General features: G+C 41.2%; 1 protein-coding gene across 4 annotated transcripts in view; it reads left to right on the plus strand.

Annotated features, from left to right (window-relative positions):
- rptor (regulatory associated protein of MTOR, complex 1) overlaps positions 1–18031 on the plus strand; it is a 142440-nt gene that overhangs the window by 101439 nt on the left and 22970 nt on the right. For all 4 annotated transcript variants that reach the window (XM_067498392.1, XM_067498389.1, XM_067498390.1 and 1 more), the window contains 5 exons: positions 1223–1378; positions 7485–7603; positions 13502–13605; positions 13770–13947; positions 14041–14151. In XM_067498392.1, coding sequence (XP_067354493.1) covers positions 1223–1378; positions 7485–7603; positions 13502–13605; positions 13770–13947; positions 14041–14151 — 668 coding nt within the window. The remainder of the gene's footprint in view (positions 1–1222; positions 1379–7484; positions 7604–13501; positions 13606–13769; positions 13948–14040; positions 14152–18031) is intronic.

The following is an 18031-nucleotide window of genomic DNA, read 5'->3' on the forward strand; positions in this document are numbered from 1 at the left end:
GCTTAAGACATTTCTCGGAACTGTAATGTCATTAAGCAATTTCCACTTCAGAGAAACTACATATAACCGCAGTATCTCCACCCACACTGATCCCTTTAGATTGGTTACATAGTTGGCCGTAGTTGGAAGAAGGTGTAACACTACATATAGTTTTGTCTCTAAAAATAGACAATAATTTGAATATTTACTGTATTTTAAGCAGAAGATTCTTATATATTATTACAATTTTAAATCTCAATAAATATTAACAGTACCTCGGTCACATGACCTGCTGTCCACACTAAGCTCTTAGCCTCCTCTTTTGTGTCACTTGTCAGTGATTCAGACAGCTGAAGCTAACTGCCCGCCCTCTGTCTACCACTGCCAGACTGAGTAATGCGTAAGCCCTGAGTGGAGCTAAATCACTGGCACTTGATGAAGCACATAACCTACTGCCGACACCATTTCTAATTCACATTCCCAGTGCTTATTCCAATATGCTGTGGTGTTTATCATCAGTAAGCACAGTGCAGTGTGTATTTCCATTCTCTACCAATCACCATTTCCGCTTCTCAGCCTGCAGTCAGTTTATAGATTGCATGAATAATGTTGATAAGGGAATCTAGTGCAGGAGAAGACTGAGCCTGACAGCTGACATCAAGTTATGAGCAAGTCCTCGCGCCTGCATTTAACAGGCTGTGTACAGCATGCACCTTGCACCTTAAAGGACATAAGAGTATTCATATTGTTGTTGTCTTTTTACAACAATAATGATAATTAACATAGTTGATGTGGCACATTTACAGCAGTGGAAGTAGTTCTCAACAAAATAAGGGCCACATTTTCTTTTGCTTCAACTGTAATTCACCGATCAGCCATCACATTATGACCACTCGATAACACTGATGTTCCCCGGAAGTGGGTGGGAAACAGAAGGCATCGGGTGGACATTTTGTCCCTGAAGTCAATGTGCTGGACAAAGAAAAGATGGGCAAACCTACGCATTTGAGCAACTTTGACAAACGGCAGATTGTGATGGCACCTCTGGAGAGCGAAGGCTGGCCAATGTAGTCCCATCTAAATTATGAGCTACTCTAGCTCAAAATGTTGAAAAAGGTAATGCTGGTCCCAACAAACAGCTGTCTGAACACATCTGCATCGCAGTTACTTACGCGTGAGAATGCTCATTATTATTTTTTGCTGATTAGATCTAAGGTTGTTATGTGTATCTAACTCCATCCAGGTGGACCAGCAGCCTTCTCACCTGGTAACTTGAGCACCAGCAGCAGCGCCAGCAGCACCCTCGGGAGCCCAGACAATGACGAGTACATCCTTTCCTTTGAGACCATTGACAAAATGCGGCGGGTCTCCTCATATTCCTCCCTCAACTCTCTCATAGGTAACACCCTGATGAGCTGCCTACCTGCGTGTTTCATTCCAAAACACACTGTCATTGTAAAACTAAAAATTCTACTAAATGTTTAACTTTCTGAAAAAAAAAAAAGTTTTATGGCGTCCTGTGTGTTCTGGGGTGCGAAAGACAGGAACATTTACTAGAGGGTTAGGGTGGCAAGATGAGAAGTGTGGGTGTTTTTCACCCATTTCACAAACTCGCATAATACTTTGCTCAGGATGCTGATTGGGCTGCAGTGCACTGTGATACTGTCTGTTGAGCTATTTAGCTTCATTGCCAGTCTTCTGATGACCATGGTTATGCAGAAAGTTTATCAGGGCAGCAAACCAAACTTGAGTTCTAACCTGTCATAATGTTACTGAGGTTGCTTATCTAGATATATGGACAAACTCACATAACTAGGGGTAGATGATATCTTTTTCCTGGCATGTTTACCTACATTCTGAAATGTGATCTGACAGATGTTCCAGGTTTTTTTACATGTAGCCAAATATTGATGCATTTATAAAGCTAAAGATCCTCTTGGTTTTATCGAGAGCTACTGTAAAACATACAGAGCTGAGGGACAGTGTGCCATGGTTAACTGCACAAAAACCCTTGAACAAACACTCCCAGGATCACTGCACTTTAAAGAAAGTGGAAGGAGAATGTGATGGCACCAAAGAGAGATACCTCAGGCCATCCCCAGAGTGGCTGAAACCGCTCAAACACAACAGCGAGAACAGAGACAGCTCCCAGTCCAAGAATAGGATAAGTGTAAAGAAGGTTTGCAGATGTGCACAGGACAGCAGAGCACTAGGATGGCCGGTGGGCAGCAGGATAGACCCTGTAAGCCACCTGAGGCCATTAAAGTGCTTTTCCTAGTACACAGTAAAGTGCTCTCAGGTGATCAGCAGGGTCTGTCATGCATCTCGACAGGCAGTTTGTGTGTAAGTAGAAAAGCCATTAACTCACTCCCACCCCCACAGGAAAGGGAAGAGTGGAGCTGGGGATTCCCTCGTTCTCTTGTCTCTTGTTTTGTATTGTTGCATTTAAGTTACAAACTCCTTGTAATCTCCCAGCCAGCCTGTCACCCTGCTTTGATCTTTTTGCACGGCACCTTGGGAAAAAAAGGTCCAAATGGAAAAGTAAACTGAGGATTGGAGAACCGTCAGTTTGTTTTGGCAAATTAGCTTCTGGTACTATAATGAAATTATATTTTCAGTGTGTTTGGTTTGATTTGTTCCCCAAATGAATGTTACTTTATTTTAGGTACACCTGGCTCAGTCAAACTCAGCTCTGCTCCATTTTTTCCCCTCTGAGGAGATAGAGCCATCACTTCCTCTGTTCTTAAATTTTATTTTTAATCCACTATTCTACTATGTAAAGTTTTACATTTTTGAAACTCCCATGCAAAGGGGAGTGAAAAAGAAATGTCCCTTTCCCTCCACCCTGAGTCATCTTCTAATCTGGGATTCATGGAGAGTTAATCACACTGTCAGGATTTATACGTTAAGGCACAGGTACAGAACCATGTGATATCAAAGCTTAAACTACTTCAAGTGATACTGTAACAGCCCAACTAAGAATTTTGCTGTACTTACACCAAGTGTAGCATTGAGTGTTGAGGTAAACCTTTTTTTTAATCTCATTGTGGGCCGTTAACATTAGTGCTGAGTCCCCGTGTAAACACTTTGAAAGCCATTTTGGCCCTACGCCCATTAAGCCGTGCCCCAACCATGGCCTCCCTGTAGCTTGTTACTCACCTCGCAGGGCAGAGCCGATAAATGGATATTGGTAGCAATGTTAAGGAGCGTAAAAGAACGGCTGAAACACACACTCAGGTGCAGATGAGTCTTGAATAAATTTCTCCGTTGACACTTCTATTCAGTTATCCAACTTAGTGGAGCGTTTTTTGTTTGTTTGTTTGTTTGTTTTGTTTGTTTTTTTTTTTGCTGTGTATTCATTTTCTTCTATCTTTTGTTTAGTTGTCTTCATAAAACCCTTGGGGCTTTGTTTTTCATCTTTTCTGAAAAATGCATTAACTTGTTTCTTTCTTTTTTTTTTTTCTTTTCCTTTTTTTTTTAATACGGCAGCATAAGGTTTTATCACTTTTATGATCTAAAACCTCAAGCAAACAACAAGAAGTAATGAGTGGTAAAGTGGCCTGTGCATTGTAGCATTTTAGAACAAATTGAGATAATAAATGCAACAGCTGCTTGGACACTGGCCTGCAGGGAAGCAGCCGAATAACAAAAATGTGTGGGAGTCAGCTCAGAGTTGCAGAAGTGATTTATTGATTTACTTTTTAAACATTCCTTCTCCTCCTTCTTTGTCTTCTTACAAATCCTTCTACTACTACTACTACTACTAACAGCTACACTTGTGTCTTTGTGAGGTTGTAATGGTTGTTGTGAAGATAAACCGATTATAAGATGGTTAAGAAATGATCGTTCAAAGATTTTGGGATATGACACGATATCATTAACGATGACGTTGGGTCACCAAAGTCATAGGATAAATCCTGTGAGGATTGATGGCATAAGACAAAAATCTACAAAAACTCTAAGTCATCAGGTTTCATCCCTCCAATTATGATGTTTGATCAGCTTTCTGCTCACCTACAAAGGCAAAACAAAGTGAATGCATATTTGGTCTAAACTGAGTTGTGCTGTATTGTGCGTCTGACTTTCCGAGATCAGTTTTAACAGTAGAAAGTACTATGCAAGAGAACTGAGTAATATCTGTAAAACAGCTTTTACATTAAGTTAAACAGCCAAGTGTCTCAAGTGTCAATACTTTGTACAGTGTAGTTACTGCATTCTGGCCCTGACAACTAAAGTAAGAACAAACTCACTTGTAAAAGAGTTAAAGTAGCCTTGGCTAAAACTAAAAGCTGAGTTGTTGATTTTTTGTATTTTCCTACTTCTAGGTAATAGCAGACCTCACATTTGAGAATGAAAATTAATTTGGTAGGTTTTTCATGTTTTCATGTCAGTGCTTTATTAGGGACAGATCTCTCTAAATACCTTTTAATTAAATCCATTTTGTAAATTCTGTAAAAAATACTATGTTTCATGACCCAATAAAGTTCAAGAAATTTAACTGACATCGCCACAGTCAGTAGGATTAATCCAGCCAGCAGTCAAGGAGAGATTTCAATGTACCAAAATGCATGATAAGGGTGTTAAAGGAAACACTGAAACACAACTAAAACATAGCTGCATAGATATTTAGATTTTGTAACGTCCGGGACTCAAATTCATTTCTACTCTGTCAGTGTATTTGAGGCATACTCCCATTTAAAGAGCATCACTGATTTAATTTGCTGCTGCATTCACTCTATGCACCTCTCTTTATCCATCCACAGCATGTCCACAGCATGTCCACAACCAAAGCTGCACAGTTTTTGGGGAGAACCTGATAACTCCAGACGGAAAGATTATAGCTTCTTACAAACCCAAAACCTTGCTGAGTAGACAGATGCTGCAGAACTATGCCGCCCAGCTCCATGTGAAATATATATAAAATATAGGTTTCTTTTCTGCTTTCACACGCCCTGATGCATTTTATGCTTCAACCATTTAAAGCTCCAAAAATTGCTGTAGTGTTCAGAGTGTTTTATGTCTTTTGCACGGAATGAGGAGACCGTAAAACTGTGATGTAGTGGATTCATTTAGCCAATGGTTAACATCTTTACTACTGTACATCCATTTCACTCCACACTAGTCTTGAAATGACACAAGTGTCATGTAAGGACAAGCCAGTGGTGCAGCGCTCAGCCAATGAGTAATATCTGCTGTCATGTTCTCTCGTGTGGACTGTGTAGAGGCAGTGCAGTGGTAATTTGTGTGCACCCATAATGTAGCGCAGCAGTTAAATGGGAGAGGAACCATATTTCACATTTATCAACTGGCTGTTTACTGCAGCAGCTAGCACACCAGCTAGCCACCACTAATCATATCCTGCGCCTCGGGCTACAGCCTAATCACCTCTTTAACTCCCTCCCTCCATTTTCCCTTTCAGTCACTTTTGCCTTCTCTGTTTTTACATCTCTCTGTCCCTCTCCTGCTTTAGTGTTTTTTTTTCCTTTTTTTTTCTTTACTGCCTTGTTCCCTTTTTCACCCATCTCCTCCGTACCTCAGACAATAACCTGTGTTAACATTTTGTATGCATCACTGTCCTGTTTTTCTTTTCTCCATTTATCCCCCATATGGCCAATTGCTTCTTGGTCTGAATCATATCATTCTGTGTCTCACCACCTGTAGCCTTTCATCCTTCTCTCCTCATTTCATAGCGTCGTCTCTCATTGATTTCCCATCATCTACTCAAAGAAACAAGTTCTGTTTTTGTCTAAGAATGCAACTTGAACTTTTTGATTTTAAGTTTTTGAGTAAGCTGTTCTCCATAGGTTTTGTAGGAAGATATAATGTCTAACCAAACACTGAAGTTAAATCTTCCTTTAAAGGAAACCTTTACAAATGTAGAACTTGCTTCTTTTGGTTCAACTTTGAGTATTTAGGTGAGTAAATTATTGCCATTAAGCTTCCCTCTGACTTCTTTATTATAAAATATCCCGACTTCTAACTGAAAAACGCCTCCAGATGACATCACTTGGAAGAATCAGTTAAGATTATTTTATCTTGTTGCTCACACTATGGAGTTTGTAATCATGGTCATAATGCTTTTCCAGAGCTCCCCACGATCCTTTGGGTGATGTCATTTGGAGGAGTTTTTTAGCCTGAAGCAAAGAAATATTTTAATATAGGAAAGTCTGAGGACAGTTTGAAATTGGTAAATGGTACTTATATAGCGCTTTTCTACCTATTGGCACTCAAAGCGCTTTACACTGCTTCTTATTTACCCAATCACACTCACAATCACACACACATTCATACACCGATGGGGGAGCTGCTATGCAGCTGGCCAACACTCACCAGGAGCAACTAAGTTGGGGTTCAGTGTCTTGCTCAAGGACACTTCGACATGTGACCGGAGGAGCCGGGGATTGAACCAACAACTGTGAGATTGGTGGACAACCGCTCTACCTTCCTGCGCCACAGTCGCAGGTTGAAGTTAAAGTGTTAAAGTGCCCTTTAATGCATGAATTGAATGTGGATAAACAGTGGGTGGTTCTCTTATGAAATGCACGATTTTTTAGGCCCAACCTTATAATTAAACAAAGAGATCCACAGGTCATTTATTTTAATGTGAGGTGCAAAAGTAAAATTCAGTGGGCTTAATCCTTGTGTACCTTTACCTCTTTAACAGCCATCTTTGCAATCAATTTGAAACCATCAGCAACAACAGTTTGAAGTGTTAGAAACAAAATAAGAGTTTAAATGGCAACCCACAAGGTGGCAAGGAGAATGAAAGACAGCAACAGACAGTAAAACGGTATCTATATAAGAAACATCAACAGTTGAAAAGTACTACTCACAGTCTCCATCATACACTGAGGGAGAAGGAAAAGATGACAGATTGAAGCTGACAGACAAGAGGACATTAAGAGGGTGACAGAGTAGAACTAGAAGAAGGCAGAGTGACAGTGATGGAGGCTTAATGTATAATGGAGGCACGTTGAGGAGTGACAATTAGTAAAATTAACCCTTCACCATAAAGATAAGAACATAAGAATAGCAACGGATGATGAAAACCTCCAGACATCAGGAGAGACTTTGTTCATTTGTTTCATGATAACAGCAAATGTTGACAGCAACCCAGCTCCAGTAGATGAGAAGATCCAGCTGCTTGTAAACTGTGTGTGTGTTGATTAATGATATGAATTACCTGACACTGGAGGCCATTTTCCCTCTGCCACCTCAACTCACCCGACAACTGCAGGAGAGGAAAATGATTGGGGTGGGTAGCATGATACTAATGAGATGATTGTGCATTAACACATACAGTAGCTGTCAGCTCAGCTGTGGCAATGAACTGGACTGACTGTAGACGGGTACATACACAAGGGTGTATCCATCTACTGTATATGTGTCTTTCCTAATGGTTTTGGTTTAAAAGAAGATATGGGGGCAAACAGCAGATCAATTATTTGTAGATGGAATATAATCCATATATTTGTTTACCTTTTTTTGCTTTTTTTTTCCCCCAGGTGTTTCCTTCAACAGTGTTTACACTCAGATCTGGAGAGTGTTGCTACATCTTGCTGCAGACCCATTTCCTGAAGTGTCGGACCTGGCCATGAAGGTCCTAAACAGCATCGCATATAAGGTATGGAATGTCTGAATGTTTATTCATATACGTACACAGTAGAACCACCATCTGGATGTTCCTGCATACTGTGCTTACTTACTATATTGAGAATCGAAGATTTCAAGCATTTTCAACTGTTGTTCCAATATGTAATTTTCAGGATGAGCATCAACTTATTTCTTAGAGTGTAATGCAATGCAGGTATTATAAAGGAGTTTTGGTATCTACGTCCACGTCTTATTTTCACCACATGCTTATGCTGTGAAAAAGATCCATTTCCAGCACACACACACACACGCCCCACCCTTCCACTGCCATTTTCTTCCTTCAAAAGGCCATTACTTTTGTGCAAATGCAATTAAGGGCTGATGACTCCCCCCAGGCTTGGCAGTGCAGAGCAGAGCGAAGAGGCTGCCGTAACTTAAGGAGCCATAATAACCACTATAGTCTACCCCCCATCTAACCCCAAGGCAAAATTCCTTGTTTCCTATCACCAACACCAATTGTCCCCTCAGTTACCTTCAGACGAGTGGCATCTCTACAGTGAGACTCCCTGCTGGACGGCAATAAGAAATAAATGGAGTTGATTTACAGTATATTGCAATAGACCTCTGTTCTGCCAGTGAAGGCAGGGCAGTATATGTGTGTGGCACTGCAACACACTTTTTTTTATTACACTTTTGTATTTCCTGTGTATCTGCAGAGCTGAAGTCAACTGAGCAAAGAGTGGTGTCATATTTATTAAAATTAGCTCTCTGACAGCCAACATATGGGAAGAAACAGATGTTTAGCCACCCATCAATACAGAACCAGAAGCACGTCCCTCTACCCCTACATATGCCTTAGACTTACTTCATCATCATAGACTTACCTTCAGTCATTGGGCAGATGCTTTTATGCAAGTGAGGGATATAGACATAAGACCACCTTTGGGTTCAGCATAGGGCACTTCAACGTGTGGCCAAGATGAACTGGAAATTGGGTCAATGACGTTGCAGATTATGGATGACTGCTACAAACTTGGCTACAACCGTCAGTCAAAGTTAGTAGATAGAAATGAGGACTGATACAAGACTGGTAATCAGCAAAAGTCAATATTATGGCTAACAAGAAAAAATTGCTGTTGAGTGGAATAAGGTGCTGGGGCTTTTTTATTATTTTAATTAGTGTATTATTTCTGGGAATGAGTGGAATTGTATCTATGTCCATTGTGACATCAAACTGAAAATTGGAATCGGATATGTGCGGAGCATAGGCAACTTCTGTAGTCTGACTTCTCATTGCGGCCTGGTGAGGAGCAAGGCAGGACGTTGGAAAAGTGCTAGCTACACTTTTGATAAACTTTTAAAACAAGCACAGGCGTAAATGTTCTTTTTTTTTTCTGTTACTCCGCTGAAGGAATACAGTATGTCAGCTAAGGTTGTTATTTTGTTTCTAGCTATGTTTAAATATTTACCGCTACAATGGTAGAAGAGTTAGATACGATCCTGCAATTTTAAAACGTCCTGCTGAAGTCTCGGTTGTGCATCAGGAGGCTCTTCTTCCTTCACATCCACAATCACACTTCGCTTCATAGATTGTTATACAAGTACTGCCTTAGGAGTCTCCTACAGCTGTCAATACGGAGGTAAAGATGGTTTTCAGTTGGCTTATGGAAAATGTGGGCTCACCACCCTCAGCCAATCACTGTGGATCTTAATGACTAATGCACAATTTTATTTATATAGCGTCTGACAATAACAATCTTTGTAAATAATGATTTCAAGATTCAAAGAACTTTATTGATCCCATAGGGAAATTGCGTTGCCTTGTTAAAGCTCCTCTCTGCAAGAAAAGCTTTCCTCAACCAAACCCAGGAGAAATCACATAGACAAAGAAACCAATCAATTCTACTGAAATGCGACTAAACACAAAATAAGATAGATGAGGTAAATAATAATTTAGATTAAAATAACATTAAGTAGATAATCAATTACCCATTTTGTTCCCCTCCTTTTTACAGAAGGGGGATAAGGGGGGACTGGCTGCTGGGAGAAAGGCTGCAGCCAGCAGTGGAGTAGGTGGAAGGGATTATGTAGAGTTGAGAGGAGTTTGGACAACATTGTCCTCTCACCCATAACATGCAGTGGGTCCAGCTCCTCCCCTAGGACAGCCCCAGCCCTCCTTATTCATATTAATATGCCACCTTCATATTGCTGCCCCATCAAACCACAGCATAGAAGCTGGAGCTGGCTACCACGGACTCAAAACATCTGCAGCATGATGCTGCAGATGTTGAAGGACCTTAGTCTTCTTAGAAAATAGAACCTGCTATGTGATTTCCTGTATGTTACTGACCAGTCCTCTTCATTGTCCAGGTGAACACCGAGGTAGTTGTACTATGAAACCATCTCCACCTCCTCTCCCCGTGTAGAGACAGGATTGACAGGACTCCCAGGCTTCCTGAAGTCCAATACTAGTTCCTTTGTTTTACTGATGTTGAGCTGGAGACGATTGTGCTCACACCAGTTAACAAAACTGTCCACCACTGATCGATACTAAATGATATCTCCACCCTGAAATACATCCACCAACCGCAGAGTCATCAGAAAACTTATGAAGGTGGCAGGACTCTGAGTTGTACCTGAAGTCAGAGGTACACAGTGTGAAAAGAAAAGGGAGATAGAACTGTCCCCTGGGAAGCACCTGTGCTGCAGGTCACAGTGTCTGACAAACAGTTCTGCAGAGGGTCGTCTGGACCTCCCTCACTGCTTCCCCTTCACCTGACCAGAATGCTGCCTTCTTCCCATTCAGGATTACTTTAATGTCTTTGGTGACCCATGGCTTGTGGTTTGGGAAGCAGCGGACAGTTTTTGTTGGCACACAGATGTCATCACAGGTGTTCATGTATTCTGTAATGCACCCTGCCAGTCCATCAATGTCCTCACTCTGTGTGTCTTCCAATCTGTGGCCTCGAAACATCCCTGCAGGGCTGTTTTGGTGGTGGAAGGCCGACAGGAGGTGGATCAGGTTGTGGTCTGACCTGCCCGGGGGGGAGATGAAAAAGAGGATGTCGGGTCTGGAGTCAGGCTGTGCTGTGATAGTGTATGACATCACATGCGCCACATGCGGAGGCGGAGGGGGGACTATAGAGTGCGATCAGCATAGCGTGTGAGAACTCTCTGGGCATATAGTGTGGACGGAGGCCCACTGCCAACAGCCTAGAGAAATCTAGAACTTGGGCAGATAAAATATCACAAATATGGGAATTACACTTAATATTTATCTTCTTGGTATCTAGGGGCCTGGTGCCTCAGTGGTAGAGCATTGGGTTGGGATGGAGAGAGCCGCAAGTTCGAATCCCACCCCACCAGCTGTGGCCCCGCCCAGCCACCAACGGGCAACTTGGAGCCGGTCCCTAGCCCGGATGAAAACAATAAGAGTGTTGAGGCAGGAAGAGCATCTGGCGAGTTGAGACTTTATTTGGGTTTTTTGTTTTCAATTCATTTTCAACTAGATTTTAGAATTTGGTTTGTTTGTTGTTTTGGTTTAACTTGAGACATTGTGTATAACTTGAGATGTGACTTTCAGTAGCTTTCTTCACAGCCTTGATGCTTGATGCTTGACTGGGATGGTATCAGACACGAACGTCTACAACACAGTCCAGCTTACAGTCAGACCAACATAGTTGTACACAATCCACCACATGGTGCTAACGACAGACCTGCCATACATTTCCGTGTTGTCTGTATACCTGGAAATAAATAGTAATAAACAGTTTGACATTTAAAAGGGAATAACAAAAAAAAAATCCTTACTTTGTAAAGTTAATGAGTCATAGATGTAGCCACACTTTTTCTTGCAGAGCTCATCAGAGACAGCTTAATCAGAAAACATTTATCCCCAGTTCAGAAGTGTTAACACTGGAATGTCTGGGTATTCAGCTCTTTTAATTAGGATTTTGAATGTCAAATGTTATTGATTTGTAACTAAGCGAACAAGGTCAGCAGCTAATTAAAATTTACTTGCTTCTCTGATGATGAAAAGCTTTAAATGCTTTTTTAACAGCCCCCACTTGATGCATGATTCTACTGTCTAGTCTTTTGAGTGGTAAAATGGTAGCACAAAAGAAGATTCATGGACATTTTTATTAAATAGTCATCAAAGTTTCACCTACGTATTTAAAAAATTACTAGGCAAGTCAATTCCTTTTTTTAGTTGACAATGGAAAGACTGCTCTGCTACACGCCTTTGAGTTATGAGAGAAGATAATGACTTTGTACGCCTGAATTGTCCAGTTTTCCCTCTCATGATACAGCAGATCTCTCCTCACAAAGGTATAACCATAGTGCTCTTGTCTACCACCATCCGCATTTTCCCTCCATCGGCCCACTGTTTCCACCTTGACCAAACGCTTTCTCTTCCGACCGAATATTTCGATCCTTATTTAACGGTTACAGAGGACCGTAGCAGCTTTTACATCTTTATCCGACCAGATCCTTTGCTAACAGCGTGGTCTGTTTACACACACTAATTTGTTTGCTCAGTTGACTCGCTTACCAGCCAATTAATGATGGAGGAAGTGAGGTGAAGTGGGTTGAAACGAGAGAGCAAGCTGTTTCCCAGCACGGAGCGGAGCAGCTGGTAGAACCGATTACCCCCGTTTCCCGCTAACGTGGGAGCCTTGCACATCTTATTTTTCTGGAAAGCTTGTCAGCAGATAAGGCATGTGGCGTCCTGCGTTAGCGTGGTGTTTGTTTACCACATGTTGACGATCGGCAAATGTTGATGAATAATCCATGAGCACGTTGCATAAGGGAGTCGTTTTGCCAGCATCTTTGTGAAAAATTCTTAGTACACATTTGTGAACTATTGTCACTTGTTATACTTACACAACTATTAAGAAAATAAAATTGCTTTTTTTGTTTATTCGTTTTTTTTTGGTGGAAGGGCTCTTTCATACATGCTTCTAATGGACAGCTGCATTTTGCCCGATTCTAACTCTGAAATGAGCTCCAACAGCATTATGGCTGCAGTGTCTAGCTCAGTTTTTTCATTATATCTGGTTTATGTCTGGTTTGCTGCGTGGTGTCTGCTGTGCTTTGCTGCCTTCACAAACAAACTCTCTGCCACCTATTAACTTCTTACATTCACCTCCTAATTTGTTAAGCATATCCTTTAGTTGTGGATCTGATTTTCTGTTTCATGTCTTCGTCTGACTGATCTTGTTGTGTTTGAGTAACAAAAGGCACTTCGATTAGCGAGAGAGATTTTCATAATAACCCTTTTCGCGAGGTTTACTGCTGTATTGTTTAATTTCCAATTGCCTCTTAATGAAGCACTAACAGCTAACCCTGGTAACTAATGTCCCTTCTGTATCACAAATGCAGTACTTTGTGTGCGTACGTGTGCAAACTGCATTAAAAACTTTTCTTCTACCCTCCCGGCTTTTTAGAGACACACCACAAACAAAAGATACTTGTGGTAATTTTGTAATTAGCATAGAAATCAACTCAAAGGCAATCCCAGGTAGTAAAATGTGTTTGCCTGTGTTAACTCGATTTACATTGCACACAGTTCTCTCTCCACCTGGCTTGAGTAAACAACAGCTCTGCTATTCATCAGTGATGCTTTGCCTCTATTGTCTTTATTAAGTTTCCCCCTCCCTTGTGAGCAACTCGCAGACAGCTCACAATGAAGAGGTTATATTACCTGCTCCGCTTAACGAGACAAAGTTCAAGAAATTTAGGCAAACTTTGGAAAGTGCTGCACTTGCATGCAGTGTTGCGTTTGGAACACAATTCCAGCCTGTGTTTCTTCTAATCCTTATCTGTCCTCATATTTGTCTCTGAAAGGTCTCATCCTTTTTCTACAGTTCATTTACTTCCAGTGGGAATATTACTGATGCGTCAAATGAGCCACCTTATTTCTCCTCAGGCAACAATGAATGCTCGGCCACAAAGGATCCTTGACTCTGGATCGCTCACGCAGTCGGCCCCAGCCAGTCCCACAAGCAAAGGCGCACACATTCACCAGGCTGGGTAAGGGAACAAATATCAAGATTCAAATATACAGAAAACTGATCACACTAAATATAGATAGGGCATTCCATTATATTTTAGAGCACATTGTATTATTGGAAGGATGCATGAACTAAATAAAAAGGCAAAAACACAAAGCCTTTGACTAAGTTGTGTTCTTCCAGTGGTTCCCCTCCCATGCCCAGCACCAGCAGCTCCAGCCTGACCAATGAGGTGCCCAAACCCCCAACCAAGGAGCAGCCAGCCGCACGGCCACCCTACACCCCCACACTGGGAGGACAAGCACCCCACTCTCACCAGTTCCCCCCCACCCGCAAGATGTTTGACAAAGGACCAGAGCAGGTATAGACAGACGCCAGTGTACAAGCAAATTAAACAGTAATTAACTACAGTGTTCTTGACTTGAATCTTAAAAAAACGTTTGTGTGTGTTCAGGCAGTTGAGGACGGAGACGATCCGGGTGGTCACAGAAACTACATAAGCCCCGCCCTCCAGACAGGCCTGTGCGATTGGAGTGCAAAGTATTTTGCTCAGCCTGTAATGAAGGTAGCATTGTCCCTTTTTGCTGTCTTTGTCTCCACCTATCTTGTCAATGAGAGTATGGTAGAAAGCTGTTTTGTATGCACTTTCAAAAACAACAGTCACAGTGTTCTTCACAGTGATAACAAAACAGACACACAGCAACATGTCATTTAAGATATTGTTTTGATAAAATGCAGGCAACTTGTTTTTGAATTAAAAATGAGGGTGCAAATCTATCATTTTTAATCTTTAATTTAAAAACAATATTTTCATGATTTTCCTACACCAAGCAATCTTGTTCAAGAACGACGGTTGCCAAGCAACAAAGGTAATTTTCAGTTTTAACATAAATATTTATGTGAAGTGGTGTCATAGGTATACATTTGTCATGGATTTTACACTGGTTGTCAGGAGTGACTGAGTCATCTGAGAACCTGAATTCTGTATCATAGAGTTTATTTTAAAAAAATAATGAAGTACTATTGAAAACAGCAGAGAAGGGACCACTCACAGTGTGACGAAGTACCTGCTGCTTGAACAAGATGGCTATGCTGAATAATTTAGCTCTTTGAGCTCCATAACTTAACATCCTCCTGAGTCAAATTTAAGAATAAAAGAAGGGCTTTTTACCAGGCACAGCACGGTGGGTGGTGCCAAATTTTGCAATATTAACTCAAGCTGCAGCATCAGATTTTCAGGTTGGTTTAAAGACTCTAAACATGCCATCCTCTGTATAAGCGGGGGGGGAAAAAATGGTGTCAGCACTTCTTCTCGAGGTTAAACAAAGGAGGAGGAAATATTTTGAAAAAGAGTCAAGCATGAGGGTCAGGTAGAGGTGAACTGGAAAAGTTGTGGAAGTGGAGGGAGAACAATAAGTAGGAAAGTTATTAGATATGCATGTGTGCAGGAGAGACATAGTGGCGGATACAGAAAGAGAGTGAAGACTGAGTAAAATGTTTTTCTTAACACAGATGCATTTGAGGCAAAAAGAGACTTTGTGTAGGAGAGAGAGAATGTACAAAGAAAAAGTGAGACGTGATGAAAGTAAAATATTTGAACAGGACAGGCAACATTGAGGGGCGAGCAGAGGTGGAAGAAGAAGAAAAACAAAGTAGTTGACAGTAAAGTAAAAATGTATGAAAAGCATGCTTGTGGGAAGAACAGGATGAAAGGAAGATCGAGCCAGAAGTGGCAACAAAAGGTGATGAAAAGCACAGAGATGATTGAATGGGAAGAGTGAGTGAAAGAGCAGACAGAAGAGGAGCAGGAGGGGGGAGGGAGGGTTTTGCCGTAGAGCAAATCAGAATGCTGTGTTTGCAAAAAATTTGAGTGCTGCCATAAAACTCCACTCCAAAGGGGTGTGGGTGTGTGTGTGTGTGTGAGAGAACACCTCAAAAGTCTGCACACAGGTTATCATATCACTGTGTCAGCAGCACGAGAGCAAAATGTGTGTGATTCCAAAAGAGGAGGAGTGTGTGAGGAGCAAGGACATTGAAGACTCCTCGCACCAGATAGAGGCTGATGGAAAAAGATGTTTAAAGCTAAAGTTTTTACCCTGTGAAAGAAAACAGGGCTCTGACACAGAAAATAATGGTGTAAAATACAAATATATTTCTATTGAGCACTGAATAATGTCTATGTGTGTATGAATCTGGCTTTTTTACAGAACTTTACTCAAGACTTTTCCATGTCAAAGTAAATCACCTATATAAACAGGGTTCTGGAGCACAGTTGGTGAATGGGAAGTACATGAGTGTAACCTAAATGCACCCGAATCCGAAAGTTCTAGTTGCTGGTCAGTCAGTATCCTGGGAACAACTATACCATGACAAATTAGTCCCTGCAAGCAACTCTGCAACTAGAGTTTCAAGAAGCACAAGTCGGGGCAGACCAGAAAATGTCCAAGTCACTGAACATTTCCAGGAGTACAGTGACATCTGTCTCTAAGAAATAGAAGGAATATGGCAGAGGTGTCGCCATCCTCATAAACCAAATGACAAGAAGGGGATTAGTGAGGAGAGACGGTTAAACACCTGAAAGTTCTGAAGGAGTTTGAACTTTCATTACCGCTGTCATACTATTAAACGCCAGCTAGAGTTTGCCAGAAGGCGTTCGAGAGACTCCAAGGTCAACTGGAAAAAAGTTCTGTGGTCTGATAAGGCCAACATTTTTTTTTTTTTTTGTCATCAGAAGAGACACAATAATATTCGACAGAAATCAAGTACTGTGCATCTTCGCAAACACACCACCCCCACCACAAAGTAAGATGGTGGCAGCATCATTCTGTGAGGATGCTTCTCTGCAGCAGGTCCTGGAAGACTTGTGATGGCACAGGGTAAAATGAATGCAGCTACAAAGGACAACATTTGCTTGCTAGCAAGGCAATGAGACCAACCATACAGTCAAAACTACTCAGAAATACTTCGACAACAATGTCAACGTTCTTGTGGCTGAGTCAGTGCCCAGACCTTAGTCCACTTGGGCATCTGTGACTGGACTCAAAGAAAAAGAGCTGTTCACTCACAGTTCCTTTGCAACTTGACAGAGTTTGAACAGATTTTGCAAAGAAGAATGGAAAACACGGGGAAAAACGGCACTGTTCAGTTGTTTTTTTACACTTTATTATTTCTTTATTAAGTGGTATTACTTTGTGGAGATCTCTTTTCACTTGGATTTGAAATCATCTTTTTTTTTTATTTACATTTCTGTCCAGAGGTCAAATTACATTCACCCTGATGTGTTGCTGATTTTCAGCTGAATATATGACACATTTACGTGTGCAGAGAGCGATGGGGTCTGAACACTTTATCTAACTGTATGCACCATGTTGGGACTTTTTCATTTGGTTTAGCCAAATTCTACAAACTAAGAATGTCCTTGTTCCAGTGTTGAGAGGTTGCCAGGATTTTTCATTATGCATGCATGAAACGTGTGTGTGTGTGTGTGTGTGTGTGTGTGTGTGTGTGTGTGTATACATAGTCATGAGTGTGAAAACGCATCACTACAGTATATGTGCAGATCAGCAGCTGCCTGTATCCTTGCAGGGGTGGGCTTTACACACCCAAATCGTTTTTACTTCTTCATAATTGTTGACATTGGATGCAATAATTTCGACTTGGTTTTCCTTTAGGTTTAACTTAGCCAGTGTAGAGCAGGTAAATTAAACGAGATTAATTAATTAATTGTTATGTCAGAATTTGGTGTTGCAGAATGTGACTGGCCTCCACATAGCCCTGATTTGTGCCATATCTAACAGGTTTCAGCTGGATGAAAGCAAAATATTCTCTGTAGAATATTAAATCAACATACTATGGCCATAGTTTTGCAATGAAATGACTGTATTGTCTGCATATCTTTGATCATATAGTATTGCACTATTGTTTTCACTGTGTATTTATAGTGTGTAGACCTCTGTGGAGAATAGAAGCACCTGGGTGTGTGTATATGTGTAAGCGCAAGCGCCTTACACACACACATATATATATATATATATATATATATATACACACACACACACACACACACTTTTCTCCTCAGGGTCTCATTATACATTACATTAGCAGCTGACACGGTGCAGGACCACAACCCTGGGAATCACTGTCAGCTGGCTTTTACCTTGCCGTGCACATGCATGAACACACAATTTCTTCCCCTCTCATCTGTGGTTAAGGCATTAACCTCAGTCTGATTACTAAATCCACCTCCTCTCAGGCTGGGTCAGGAACCTTCAATCCCAAGAGACACTATGTGTGATACACAGAAAACATGAGTCGACTATGCACATACACACACACACGCACAAACCATGTACAGTCAACATATATAAATAGATTGTATTTAATTCACAAGCCTTACTCAAAAGTGTAATAATGTTAAAAGATGTTGTGTTTCCCTAAAGGCAGAG

Source organism: Channa argus, chromosome 3 (assembly GCF_033026475.1).
Source record: "Channa argus isolate prfri chromosome 3, Channa argus male v1.0, whole genome shotgun sequence".
Classification (NCBI taxonomy): Eukaryota; Metazoa; Chordata; class Actinopteri; order Anabantiformes; family Channidae; genus Channa; species Channa argus.